General features: G+C 45.8%; 1 protein-coding gene across 18 annotated transcripts in view; it reads right to left on the bottom strand.

Moving 5' to 3' along the window:
• Positions 1-14,619, bottom strand: part of KHDRBS3 (KH RNA binding domain containing, signal transduction associated 3) — a 207,104-nt gene that overhangs the window by 25,810 nt on the left and 166,675 nt on the right. For 8 of the 18 annotated variants that reach the window (XM_049700899.1, XM_049700901.1, XM_049700902.1 and 5 more), the window contains 2 exons: positions 10,842-10,900; positions 8,385-9,024 (listed from right to left, as the gene is read on the bottom strand). In XM_049700899.1, coding sequence (XP_049556856.1) covers positions 8,933-9,024; positions 10,842-10,900 — 151 coding nt within the window. In that variant the 3' untranslated portion in view covers positions 8,385-8,932. Of the gene's footprint in view, positions 1-7,411; positions 7,469-8,384; positions 9,025-10,841; positions 10,901-14,619 lie in introns of those variants that run through there. The other 10 variants (XR_007472965.1, XR_007472966.1, XM_049700903.1 and 7 more) reach the window with 3 other exon arrangements.

The following is a 14,619-nucleotide window of genomic DNA, read 5'->3' as shown; positions in this document are numbered from 1 at the left end:
CAAATTATTTACACTCTGGTGGGAATGGCAGGATTTAGGCAGAGGAAGCAGGCAAACTGAAATTGGATAGAAATGAGAACAACAATGCAAAAGAGAATTGTAGAGATTAAGGACATAAAATATTTGTGTTCAGTAAGGCAGATGAGTGATGAAACAGAATGGTGATGACCAGACTCCTCCCTGCTATGACATGCATGGGTAGGAGGCTTTCAGGATGGCCGTGCCTCTTTTCACACGGAACTTCCTGTACTAAAATGTGCAGCGACTTCCTATGGATACACACTGGCACTGTCCTTGCCTTCCTGTCACCGGAGAAGAGACTCAGCTTTCAGGTATATTTAAACAAAATTTTATTTACTAACACCAAACAATATATTCTGACGTGCTAATTACAACAAAAACTGTTGTTTCAAAACCCAAGGGGCAACCAGAAGGAAACAAAACACAAAACAGAACCTAATCACAAGAGAAGACGCGGCCTTTGCCATGCTTGCTCCTCACTGCTCTGGTCACAGATGCGTGGAGGAGGGGGGAGGGGGAGGGGAGGGGGGGGACCATCCTCGAGGCTCCCTGTGATGTGACCCAGCCCCGCCCACCCCTCCCGCCTCCCCCCCCCCGCCCCCCACCGGCACCTGCCCCTCAGTTCCCAGCAACTGCTTACTCGTCCCCAGACACATGAGGCCCCTCCCTTCCTCCCCCACGACCTGCACCAGCATGGCAACTCTGACATCTCCTCCTCCAGTGTCTGCTTCAAGATTTTGACTTTACTCTAAACCCCGCTTCAGGTTTCTCCTCCTCTGTGAAGCCTTTCCCTCCTCGCCCTTCCTCGGCCAGAGATCGTGACCTGTGCCTCTGCACCCTCTGCCTTCACCTTGCCTGTCACGACCGCTCGCGGAGCCAGGGACAGTGAGCCTTGGCCCCCGCACACGGCACCGGTGTGCCAGGACGAACCAGACACAGACAGTTATTTTAAAGGCTAATACTTAAAAAAAGGAAACAGCTAATACAGTGCATCTATTCATTAGGGTACTGTTTAATTCATCAGTGCCTGTTTCTTGAATGGCTTGATGACTGCGTGCTCTTAAGTTACACATGACGGGCTTGCTCCTGGCCCCCGAGGACTTCTCAGGGCTGCAGGACAACCCACACATCAATCAACAGATCAGAATCAGGGGTTCGCCACTTGGGTGTTACTGGCCAGTACTCTCAGAGTGAAGAGAGACAAGGGTTCTCTGGGCAGAAGGAGAGAGAGAAGATCTTGAGGAACTGGCAGGCTCTGGATACCCAGAGGAGAGGAGAAGGTGGGCAAAGATACGGCGGACGGAAGGGCCAGCTGGGGGCCGGCTTCCTCAGAAAGACCGTGGGCCCCTTAAGAGCAGAGGCCTCCCCTTCCCCGGGTGCGTCCACAGTGCTGAGCACAGGGCCCGCCACTGCAGGTCGGCCTTAGAATCCATCGGCTCGTGAAAGGAGGCTCCAGGAGTGAGGAGACCAGCGGGAGCCTGAGGAAGGCTGGTCTTTCACCATCCCTGTAGGACACAGCCGAGCGCCCAGAGCTGTCCTCACTCACTTGCTCACACGGGGATCCAGCCCACCACGTGCCCACCTCCGTGGGAAGGAAAGACCACTGTGAACCCACTCTGCGCGGGTGAGTTTTCTGTGTGGCTGCCCCCCCCCCCCCACCAGCAGGTGCTAACAGTTGTACGTGGTGATGGAGAGTATAGCACTGAGGGTTCAAGTTTCCTTCAGAAAAGCATATTAAGATACACCATTACCTCTACGGGGAGCAATACAGTAATAACTCTAAGAAAATGTAATGACTCAATAAATCTACCTTAGAAACTTATTCTACAGATGTAAGAGAACGTGCACAAGAACAGAGATGAAGGGCTGTGCTTTCTAGCACTGTCTTTAATGAATGCAAAACACTGGAAGCAAAACTACTTGTCAACAGTTGTTTAAATTATGATGTGTTCATATAAATATTATTCAGCCAATAAAAAGAAAAACATACCTTTAGAATTTAAAATGGTAGAAAACGAACTCAAAGGTATACTCTAAAGTGAAACAAGGCAGGTATAAAACAGTGTACTGTTCTGTATGTTAAAAACAGTAACCATTAGTCTGTGAAGAAGCAAAGCACATGTTTTTCTATCTCTGAAAAAAAACAAAAAAACCCCCCCAAAAAACCCAAGACCAACAGCTGCCTCTGGGTGCTTGACGGCAGGGGTGGGAATTAAGACCAACTTTTCATTGTACCCTTTTTCCAAAGTTTTGGATTTTGTACCGAGCACATGCTATCACCTACTAAATATAGGGCATGTTTTTGTTTTCCAACTTCTCCTTTTCCGCTGAAAAAGCCAATGGTTACAGAAGTCAATTATCTCATTTCCACTGATAAACCAAACTAACACTGAGAAGGGCTCAGTGGCAGTATTTTAAGAATTACAGCGTCGTTTGCTCATTAATTCATTCAGTCATTCGCCCCTCAATGAGCACTGTCAGCCCCCGCTTTGCGCCAGGCACCTCGCTGGGATCTGGACGGAAAGTCAAATGAGACGTGGTTCCGTCTTTAAAGAACCTGAAGTGGTGCCGCTGGTGAGAAAGACAAACGCGTCAACAAGTGAGCAGAGATCGGCTTCAGGAGGGCACCTCCAGCCCCGCGCCCGCCACAGCGGCGTCTGCTCATCTGTTCCACCTCCGTGCTGTGAGAGCCTGTTAGGTGCTAGGAAGTGTGGCAGTGAGCAGACGTGGGGAGGTGAGGAAAGGCGTGGATCTTGCCCTGGTGGTCGGGTGAGCTCTTACATACGTGCATATGCAAACAGCAACATTTAACAACCTGGTAAATTCTCTTCCAGTGGAAGAATGACTCTAACTTGACCCGATGAAGCCGGTGAAGTCCTAATCTACACTGTCCCGCACCAGGAGACACCACGCCACCTTGTTCATTTCACTCACCACCTACATGACGGCTGTGCTAAGCCATGGTACCTGCACTGAAGATGTTCACATTCGGGGCGGGGGGGTGGTGGGGATGGAGAGGAGAGTAAACAGTCAATCGTAGGACCCCATTCTGCAGATGAGGGCCCTCCAGTAGGGATTCTGCACCCAGGGAGATGTGGAGACACTGGGCCAAGGAAGACTTCCTGAGCGAGGTGACGCTTCAAGTCTCACTCCAAAGTTGGACAGACCAGTACTGACCAGCTATATCGAGAGCTGGGGAGAAGAGTAAGGAAATGTGATTTCAGGCAGACAATGGCACAGATATCAAAACACCGCGAAGGGTATTCGAGAGCAAGGCTGCAGCAGAGCAAGGCTGAGAGCGGCACGGCGGGTGGGGGAGCGGCTGGAGGCGCAGGCTGGACCAGGATGGTGCGCTGGGAGCCACGGAAGGACTCACACTAAGACGAGAAAAACAGGCACAGCAGTGGGTGCTGGTTCCTGAAAGATAACTGGATTCCTGGAACAAGAATCCCATCCAGAATCAGCTTCAACCGGAAAGGATTTTCCATTAGATAAGCGGAGGATGGAATTCAGATTTTAAAATGTTCCACAGCCTTCCTCAAAGACGGAAACAGAATCAAGCATAAAGTAGATTTTGTTATTTTAAACATAATGATGGATTTTTTCTTTTCTATTCCTACAATATAAATCAATATACATAGTACATCACTATAAATAGTAGATATGATTTGCATATAAAATAACTAACCTTATTATTTATACTTATCACATATAACCTGTAAAGCAGCTTAATTTGGTTTATTAGATTTTTGACTACGTTTTAATTTTTTTCATCAAATCATCTGTTTTAAATTCTGGGACCTGTCTCTCTGTACACAGTGACTAGAGTCACTGTCTAATTTTGAGTTAGACTATTACTATTTACATGAGTGATTTTTTTTCTTCCTTCTTTTGGGTCTCTGTGAACTATTCCTAACCATTCCTAACACGGCCTATTAACGAATCATACTGATCGCACCGACAATGTCATTCTTTCACAGTCACTCTCTTGCTCAACGCTTTCGGCTGCCAAATCCTGTGCTAAGAGATGGAACAAAAGGATGGAAAGGTTAGGCCCCCCCCCTTTTTAAGGCTCTCACCATCTGGCTATCAGATCAATAACCAGTGCAAACAGAGGTCTGTACAAAGTTCCTGCTGGAACACAGGCTGAAAAAGGCACCACCTCTGCCTAGGGGATATTTATTACATTTCAACGTGGGCTCACCGTATTTAAGCTTCTTAGCAGGACTTGCAAGATCCTTCATTATGTGCCCCTTTGCCCACACAGACAGCATCATCTACAGCTTTCTCTAATTACCTAAACAATCGAAATTTCCTAGATAACTGTGTTTTCTTATAATCCAAGTATCTGCATAAAGCAACAAGCAAGAGCACGTACCTAGCTTTGTGCCAGGCATGCTTCTAATCCTCACAGCTATACTGAGCTAGATTCCACGACTGTGTCCACTGTATGGATGGGGAAACTGCAGTGGAGACTGAAGTTCAGTAAGGTTAAGTGACAAAGCTGGTAAATGACAGAGCTGGGTACGACTGCTCCCAAGAAGACCTTCCCTACATGGTTGCCTTCTACTGGTCCTTACAGCCCTGCTGGCACCCGTCCCACCTCTGCCACCCCGCCTGGCGTCCATGTCTCTCCCACGCTACATCTGTCGCCGCCCAGTCACTGGCGCCTGACTGGCCCACTTCGCCAGCAGACTGTTGTCACCACTGCGTCTCCACTGCCTGCAGCATAGCAGATGCCCAGCCAACGTGTCTGCATGAACGCTGATACTTACTCAACTTGCAATGTCTTGAACAAAGCAAGATTCAGAACCTAACTACAGCCAAAGAATCTCTCCAGGGAGGAATGTGGGGCAGGGTGGGACAGAAGCAGAGGGGCGTCTGCCAACACTCAGTGCTGTGAGGCTTACTTCTAGGAATACAAGGCGACATAAGAATTAGCCCCTGCCCTCAAGGAGCCTTTAATCTAATGGGAGAGCGAGTGCTAGCCCAGAGAGCGGACAGTGTAACGGCACGGTTAGGACAAAGACTCTGGATCAGAGTGGATGGTCCACCAGTCACAGGGCCTGGGGTCCCACACGGTGATCTCACCCCTTGAAGCCTAAGCATCCTCCTCCGCAAAATGGAGATGACACGCACCTTCTTAGCGTTGTGAGGATTCAATGAAGTCATTTACAGAAAGCGATTAAGCACAGACTTGGTCATAATGGCAACTTATAACCAATCTAAGTCATATGGTATCAATACTAAAACGCAGAAGTATAAACCAAGCACACTATTTCAGAGAGCACGGAGGGATCGTGGTTTCACTGCTAAAGACACGGAAGGGAGGGTGTGGGGCCGAGTCCTGAAGGATGGGCATGGTTTCTAGGGGCAAAGGCCCAGGGGCAGCAAGTGCTGGTGTGTCCTCTACCACCTCCATCCACGCTGAACTACTTGAGCGTAAGGTCCACGTCCTATAGACCTTTGCATCTGGGGAAGAACTCGCGCTCAGTAAACGTTGTCAAATGAGAAGATACACGAATCCCAGGGGGGTAGACAAAGGCCAGGGGAAAGATCTGGGAAGGATGCAGGGTGCGCTCAGGGACAGGAGAAGGCTGCTTGTCTGCAAGTCCTCCTATGGAAACAGGGAGAAATGAGGCTCAGTAGAGTATTTGCCGAATAAGGGAAGCCTTAGAAAGCCAAGCGGAAGAGCTCCTGTCCAAGAGCATTCCTGGTGGTTCCTGACCTTTCTGGCTCACAACCCCTTTTTACAGTCCAATGGAGCTGTGGATTATTTAATAAAATGAAAATAAACATAACATTGAACAAGTCCCATGAATTAGCTCTGAAGACTATCTGGGGATTTACCCTCCAGGGACCTGTCCAAAATTTCTGATTAAAGAAACCTACACTTACTATTCAATATGCCAATTGCTAAAAAAAAAAAAAAAAAAAAATTATTTATTAAATAGTGAAAAAATTTCAATGTAACATCGCGAATTGAAAAAATATGTGACATACCACATTCCCTTTCTGTACAAGAAGCACCAAAAAAAAAAAAACCAAACCCCCAAAAACAAACAAACAAAAAAGAAACAAAAAAAACCAGAATGCTTATTTTGACTTATGAGAGTGAAGAGAACTATTTTCTTCCTAAGAGTAATTTAATTATCTCAGGTTAATTTTGGTGATTAAGGAAAAAAAAAAGCTCATATATTTCCCCTTCATACGAAACATGCATGTTCAACTTCAACAATTAAACTCTGCGTTACTGTTATCAACCTTCCAGGTTACAACACACTCTCACAACACTGCCTCACTTAATGCTCAGAGCAACTGCGAGAGATGAGCGAGGTCCTCCCTGGGCTGAGTCCAAAGGGGGTCTTGGCCAGCGTCACCCAGTGAGGGGCAGGGCTCAGATACACACACTCTTAAGTAAGATTCTCTGGAACGTCGGGGCCTAAGCAGTGTTTCTGACGGTGTAGGGAAAAGCAAGAATATCTAAAAAGTGAGACCTGATTAAGGACACCTTTCCTTCACAGATCCCTATTTTTAAAATTTTATGAAACAATTTTATAAAATACACCTCATCATATTTATCTTATTAAAAGCAATAATCTGTTTTGCAAAACTCAAAGTAGAAAAGGACACATACACAAATCATACTTTCACAAGCTTAAGATGATTACTGTCAAAAATTTCCAGCATATCCATGTAATATTTTGCCTATGAATATATATAGAGAGAATATATACAGTCTATTTTTTAAAAATAAAATTGGGGGCTTCCCTGGTGGCGCAGTGGTTGAGAATCTGCCTGCCAATGCAGGGGACACGGGTTCGAGCCTTGGTCTGGGAAGATCCCACATGCTGCAGAGCAACTAGGCCCGTGAGCCACAACTACTGAGCCTGCGTGTCTGGAGCTTGTGCTCCGCAACGAGAGGCCGTGACAGTGAGAGGCCCGTGCACCGCGATGAAGAGCGGCCCCCGCTCGCCGCAACTAGAGAAAGCCCTTGCGCAGAAACAAAGACCCAAAACACAGTCAAAATTAAATAAATAAATAAAATTTAAAAAATAAAAAAATAAAATAAAATAAAATAAAATAAAATAATTGGGACGACAGTATTGCTAGCGGTAAACTGCTTTTTCACTTGATACTTTTGAAAAACTTTTCATGCTACCGACTAGCCTGTTACGTTTTTACTGAGGAAAGTAACAGAGTTACTTACACAGTGTGACCGGCCGAGCCTCCCACCTCTGCAGCTTACGCAGAGCTCCCTGGGTCTGACTTGCTTACATTCAGGAAGTTAGTTAGCCACGGTCACTAGTGCTGGTGGTGGGAACAGTGTGGGAAATGTTCCGCGCGACTTCAGAGAAGCACATCAAATGACTGGAACAGAGGCACTCACCTGTGTCTGCTGGACGGACACAACCTTCCTTTCACTTTCCAAGATGGCCAACACTTCCTAACAAAAGAAAAGACCTTTTTACTCAAAGAGAAGGAAACCCCTCAGGAAATAAAAATCAAACATTTTACATAATCTACAATTAAAAAAAAACTTAGCCAAATGATTAAAGAAAAACTTTATTAAATATTTGTCAGTTTTAAGAAGTGCCCTCAATTACTAACCAAAGAATGTATATTACAAACAACTAGTTATGAGGTTTTACATTTGTTTAATAGGGAATAATTGGCCCCAATTAAACTGACTAAACTAAGGCTTTTTAGATTACTAAAACAAATTAAACTTTTTAAAATGAGAATTTAGGTGATCTTAAAACCTTTCTAAAATGGATAATGAAACTTGCTAAGTTGTAACCTCCCTGGTTTTATTAGTTATATTAAGATAAATTAAGTGAGATTAAAATCTTATTTGATTTATTTACCTTTGAAAATGAAGACCGTTTAAGGGTTACACATCCTCAGCCTTGGCGAGTGCGACCTCAATTAGTCAAGTCAGAATGTCTTTAAAAGCTTTGTGCTTATTGCTTCCAGCATGGAGCGAGGTGTTCATTAAGGTACCAAAATTCTCATAAAAAATCCAAAGTTGCACTAGTGAAAAAACGCTCAACAAGATGAAAACTGATCACATCTTTTTCAGAAAATCAGTAGTTATTTTAAAACCAGTTTTTAAACAAGATTTGGTTTTGCGTAGTTTTTAACGTGCCACTCAAGCAGCTTGATACCATTTGGACTCTTTAAACAGCATTTAAATCTACGGTGAGTATATAATGGTACATTTAATTTTATACCATGTTTTAAATAAGTTGTACAATGTTTAGTGTGACCCTTTTTTGACAAGCGTTGTTAAATGAATCCTTTCCCTGTTTACGACTATTTATGAAGGCCTTTTTAAATAAGAGAGACATGAAACTGTTAGCTCACACACACAAAATTTCTTTCAAAAGTTTATTTAGTATCAAGCAAGAGGAGACTTTGCTTAACACTACAGAACATTTCAAGACTTGAGTTACAAAAGAATACCACATTATTTGCACTTGTAATTGGCTTCCCTTTTTACGCATGTTGGCAAGAGAAAAAAAAAAACTAGCATATGGCTGAAAGATAAAATAACTAAATTTCTATGGAAACCTTTAAAATGAAAGGTGAGGCTTATGTTAAAAGGATGGATTAACATATTTAGTAAACCTATCTTTTTTGTTTAACACTAGTTAATCAAAGTTATTTTTTTTCCTTTTGATGACCTATTTTTTCATATACAGACTGGAAATAACAAAATTTTACATGTCTTTTTTTTTTTCTTTTTTCTGCCCAGGTTGATGTTTCAACAAAGTAATTTTAAATTCCATCCATTCAGATGTTAAGCATTTTGATTTATTTAAAAAGGGATTGTTCATAGAAAACAATTACTTTGAACAGTATACAGGACTGGTGGAGACTGGCTATGTCACAACATCAGACAGTACAATCAGTATCTGCTGTATGGCTGGTCTCTGTAGACGCCCTTTGCTGTCCTCGCCGAGGGTGCCTTGTGTCTTGAGTTTGTCCACTCCTCTTGCCCTAAAGTCAGTCAGATCAATCACAGTTAGACCATTGCCAGGGATCCTACTGGCTTCATTTTTCAGAATCTAACTTAGCCCTGAACCAGCGGTAGATGCCATATTGAAGGTATGTATCCCCCGAGGTCCTAAAAAAACCCAAGGGAATTCGCTTTAAAAAAAAAAAAAATTACGAACACAATGGAAAATGGTCCTCTCACTAGCAAAACCTACCAGCCTGGGAAGACAAATAATTTTTGTATCTTAAATGGCAACCAACTTTGCAGGAACTTCCTTTCGGCCACTCATTTAACAAATGCAAACTCAAGCAGCAAATTGAACTGCCTCTTGCTAAACGTGAAGACATCTATGGATGGGAAAGAGAATGGGAAAAGGGTCACTTGGATTTCTTCTTCAAAAACAAAGAAAACACAGATAAAAATTTGTGAAGGCAGAAGGAGAGCAAACTGGAGCGCCAAATGGAAACGGGCAGCTTGGGAGGGGGAAATGATGCCTCGTTCTCCACAGGTCCTTCAAAGAGTCAATGAAGGTTGTATTGGGTGGAGAGTTATGCCTCAAAAATACTTCCTGGATATGAAATAATCTCAATGACAATGTCAAATTGCTTTCATCCTAATACTAAATCCATACCGAACGATGTTATTTGTAACAGAGGGGCATTCAATCACCCCCTATCTCTGGGCCATCAGTGAGTGATCTGCGGGTCTTTGTCAACAAGCAGTTAACATCCATGCTGCAACACACTGTGATCTAAAAGCCATGCCTCCGTGGAGACCAATTTTAAAAAGCTGTGAAGGAAAAAACGCTGAAAATGACCTCTTATTTGATACAAACATGCAATCAACGTCATTCCCTCCAGCTAACTTGCATCAATTGAAGTAGACAGCATTCAGCAAGCCAAGGTATTTCTCTTAAGCGTCTGTTACGAATAACAACAACAAAAAAAACCAAGGTGCGCTCATCAAGGCTTGGGGCAGGTGATACAACAAAATGCACTTCAAAGGGAACACTGGCAAATGGTTTTTCAGTTATGTTCAGAGAAATGTCATAACATCCATTTAACGAGAATCCTGATTCACTTGCACTGGGCACAAAGCATTCATCAGAGCTTTGCAACTGACTGAAGCTTCATATTCTCTGATCTCTGCCCCGTGGCAAAGGAGCTTCTTAGTATGGTTAAGTTGCTGCCGCCAATGCTTTTAATTAAACCTGTCGTCCTTCTGCATGTTGAGACTCTGGACATGCCGGTTCCCCGGCATCTCGGCCAGCTCCCACTGAAATGAGTGGGGTTTCGATGTCTCCCCCTAACCCTGAGAGAGCCGTGCATCTCCTTCCCGGCTCAGTGCTTCCGTAACCTTTACTGAATGATTCTCACCGTAATGTTTTTAGAGGATTTGAGATTGTGAATAAATTAAAATATAAAGATGGGGGTGGTGGAATCACTGTAGGGCTGTGGTCTCAACTGCTTCATTTTCTTTACTGTCAAGAAGCAAAGACACTTCAAAGAGATCCATTCTATCAAGTGTCTGCCGTTTGGCACACTGTTCAATAGTGAGAAAATCAGCACATGGCAATCATCCCAAACAGAAAATCTAAGTTTAGAATCTGAATTCCTGTAATCTTCTGCAAGTCTTCAGTCCCCTTTAAAAATTAAATGTAAACCTTAAGGAGCTTCTGAAGATAGCTAGATAAGCACAGATGAACCGAGAGGGAGCTGCTGTCTCAATTTCGGTCTGTATGAGATTTCCCCTGAGTTAAGATCTTCAAGCTGTTTCTATGACCTTTCTATTTACGGCTCCACTCTGGCCATTTACTCACCGTAGGAATCATAAGTCTCTTCACTGAGTCCGTGTCCATAATCATAGTAATCAGCACCACTGTATCAAACAAAACAAAACAAGCAGAGAAAGACGAAAACAGAGTTAGGACAAACTGACTTGCCTGTGAGTTTAAATCATACTCGAGGAAGAATTCTAAAACTTAAAGATAACTAATAAAGGGCAGGGATAAACACTGAAAGGAATTCCCACAGAGAAGACAGAGGCCTGTGGCCTGAGAGGAGATGCATGTGCGGTGGACAATCACAGCCTGTGCACCCGGAACCTGGGCTGGGCTCGTGTGAGGGACAGGGGACAGGAGGAAGGACAGCCACGGCTTCTTTCCAACTGATGCAAAGTTCACGGAAGGCACAAACCTACGGACCAGACAACTCGATGCTGTGTGACCCGTGGGCAGTTCACTTTACAATAAAGTAACAACATTACGGGATGAAACGTTCTACTTGCCCAGCACCATCCCGTTCCCATCGGGAGTGGCTGCCCAGCAGGAGGACTGTGTGTGACAGGGGCGGGAAAGGAAAGGCCCCTGCGGTCCAGTCACCAGCCCTGGCCAAGTCTGTGAGGACAGAGGCCAGGAATCTTTCCAAAGCACAGGCACAGCTGTATTCCAAGGCACAACATCCCTGAGACACCGGGAGGGAGGGGGTCTGGCACCACGGCCATTCTGTAGATGATGCAAAACAGGCTACACACACACACACACACACACACACACACGAAGGATGTGAATTAGGCATAACCTTTCACAGGAACGAATCTGTGGAAAATCTGGATGACTCGACCACGGCGGGTATGATCCAGTTTCTAACGCTATTCTGAGCATCGGAGGAGGGCTTTCACGCACTCTCTCCTGCTCTCCCCTTTCCCACTCTTCTTAATTTTGTAGGGAAACAATCATCCTGAATTTGTTATCTTGGATCGTCCTGGAAATAAACATTCTCATTATTCCAACTTGATGCAATCAAGTAAGAAATTCTAATCAAAATGGAAAATGATCAGCTCAGCTCAGCAACACCCTAGGACGCCACGGAGTGAGTAATAAAATCCATGCTGTGGGCGTCGCCTTGCACCAGCTCGGAGCAGCCCTCACCTCAGCTCCTAAGGTGAGAAAGCAGGGCTGCCGTGCCCATCTTACAGGCAAGGATACTGCAGATCACAACAGCTGGGAGGCCAGCCTAAGATCTCACAGGGAACATACAGGCGACACAACCGGCGAGACCCACACCTGGTCCTCTCCTCCCACCTTTGGTTTCTCAGGTAAATATCACCAGAGGCTAATCATCAACTCCACTGACTGCAGCCCAAGGAGGCAGGTCCTATGAGGGAAAGGGCCCGAGGCAGGGAGCTGCGAGCCCGTCTGCCTCAAGCCTGTGGGGATGGCGCCTCCTTCTGCCGGAAATGTGCCCCTTCCCTCTCCTTCCAAGCGCCTCCCACCCATTCTTTAGCCTAACTGCCACTTCCTCAGAGCACACTGCCACCTCCCAGGGTTGGGTGTGTCCCCGTCACAGCCCTTCCTCCGTGTCTCACCCCTCTCCTGGCCCCCCACGGGCCCTCGCTCTCCAGGAACTGAGTGCCTGGGTACAGAGGAAGGGGCACCTCCGCCCTCTGCTGTGTCTGGACAAGACGGCGATGCCTGAGCACGTTCTGAGAGCCCCGGTGAAGCTGAAGACGTGGTGAGCGGTGGGCGTGGTGTGCCAGGCACAGAGGCGGAAGCGGGCTGCAAGCTGAGCGTCTGTAAGGAGTCGTGTTAAGCAGGGTGAATAAGCATTGATAAAAGGCCTGCGCTGGGATGTTCCTCAGCACAGAATGCTTCCTCCACGCGCAAACACAGGCCAGATTCTTGTTATCCTGGTTTTATCACGTCCTCAGAAGCTAATCAATACACTGCACCAGGCCGGTGACGGTGTGAGCTTTCTGGCCTGGAGTGTGCTGGGGGCTCCGCTGGCTGCTTTAACCGGAGCCCAGGAACAGAGCAGTCCCTCCCACGGCTGACCTATTACACCAGGCAGCGATCTGCAATTTTTCCGAGGACAGCTGAGAGCTGGCACTCACTCCTAGAGAACCCCGGGAAAAGGAAGGGAGCCTGAGAGGAGTGGACTTTCCTGAGCTGGACCCCTGCCGTCCTGACAGCTTCTCCACAGGCACGAGCCCACGGGTCGATGTGGAAGCTCTGTGCTTCTACAGACGAGGCTCGGTGAGGGTGCCCCCCTCCCAGAGTCACACAGCTCATGGGGCAGCAGCTGTGCTCAAGGCTCAGGACTGTGCTGCCCTGTGCTGCCCTGTGCTGAGCACCTACCCACGCTAGAGGCGGACGGCGCTCGCCGTGCCCGGCCCCCTTAATCCGGTGGTTCCTGCTTGACTCCCACCTGCTCTGCCACTCTTCCAGAATGTCCTATTCGCTCCCCTGGGGCTTACGTGATCCCTCTTCATGCTCGGAGACAGAAGTCAGGGTCCACGCGAAACCCAATGCCATACGATCACGGCAAATTCTAACTGCCTAGTTCTCTCTCTGGTCTCAAATTCCTCCTCTCCCTTTCTGTAGTCCTAATTTTCCATCCAAGTATTATACACATTTATGGCGAGAAGAAAAGAGGGACTAGCTGAAAAAGGAACAGAGAGACCTTCATATTCAAGAAGGAAAAAAATCCAGCAAAAACAAGCAACAGCAAAAAAATACGGCATCCCTACCTCTTAAGATTTAATAGCTTTCAATACGAGAACCGCTGTTAAAGTAGAAGGTTTTTCTCGTTTTGTGGATAGAAATTTAGAAGCGAAACTTTTGATAAAATGTCATTGCCAAATACGGGTCAAGACATCTGAGTCTAAAACCTGGGCCTCCCAGGGCTGGGCAGACTTGCGGCAGCTGCCCACCCTCCCGCTGAGTCTGAGTGCCCCTCCCCCTGCCGACTCCCCCTGCGCTGGGCTGCCCAGACTCTGGGCAGAGCAGCCCTAACGTTCTCCATGGCTCACGTACAGCATCTGGACACAAGCAGTCAACATAAATTCTCATTTTGTTGAAAATAAATTGGCTACTGCTTCTGGAAAACTCAGCACTAAATTAAGTGAACCTCAGTCTTCTTTCCAAAGGTCAGAAGTTACATCATAATGGCTCCTTAGACAAATAAAGCTGCGATGCTCTTTAAAATTTTCTCTTCGTTGCACAGAAACAATGAGAGTGACCTCTTCATAAAACTGAAAAGAATTCTCTTTACTGAGACAGGTCCCCCCTGTTTAACTTGGACCCGTCAGTGACAGGTACTGAGACCTACAAACAGGAATCGAACAATCGCCTTCTGCCCAAACCAAGTCCTCTCTATTAAACGGAGTGAGCAGGAACGAACAGCAGTGTCGCCCGGAAATCCATCCGCGGAGTGCTCTAACGCGGTTCAGCATAAAAAAATCCGGGGTGAAGAATGTTCCCCAATGAACAGGAGAATAAAAGGTAGCATAATTTGGTCCTGCAATGGTTTGGTGATAAGACAATCTTAGTTTTGACAAGTGAAAACTTTAAACTGACATTTGCTAACATTTCACCCAGTTTCTGATTATTTATTTCAAGACTGTCATCAAACCAAGAAGCTGGGAGCAGCTGAGCCCCATTCTCGTACCTGTCAGTTCCATCTGAATTGCTTTTGCAGCATTTCATTTCGCGCACCTCAAATGTCTATTAACCAAAGACGTGTCCTATTTCCCAAGGATAAACTAAAAACCCAACATATGGCAAAGGGGAAAAATTCTAAAAATTTCTTCATTTATGT

This window comes from Orcinus orca, chromosome 17 (assembly GCF_937001465.1).
Source record: "Orcinus orca chromosome 17, mOrcOrc1.1, whole genome shotgun sequence".
NCBI classification, from domain to species: domain Eukaryota; kingdom Metazoa; phylum Chordata; class Mammalia; order Artiodactyla; family Delphinidae; genus Orcinus; species Orcinus orca.
The sequence above is the reverse complement of the archived record's forward strand: the minus strand, read 5'-3'. Positions and strand labels throughout refer to the sequence as shown.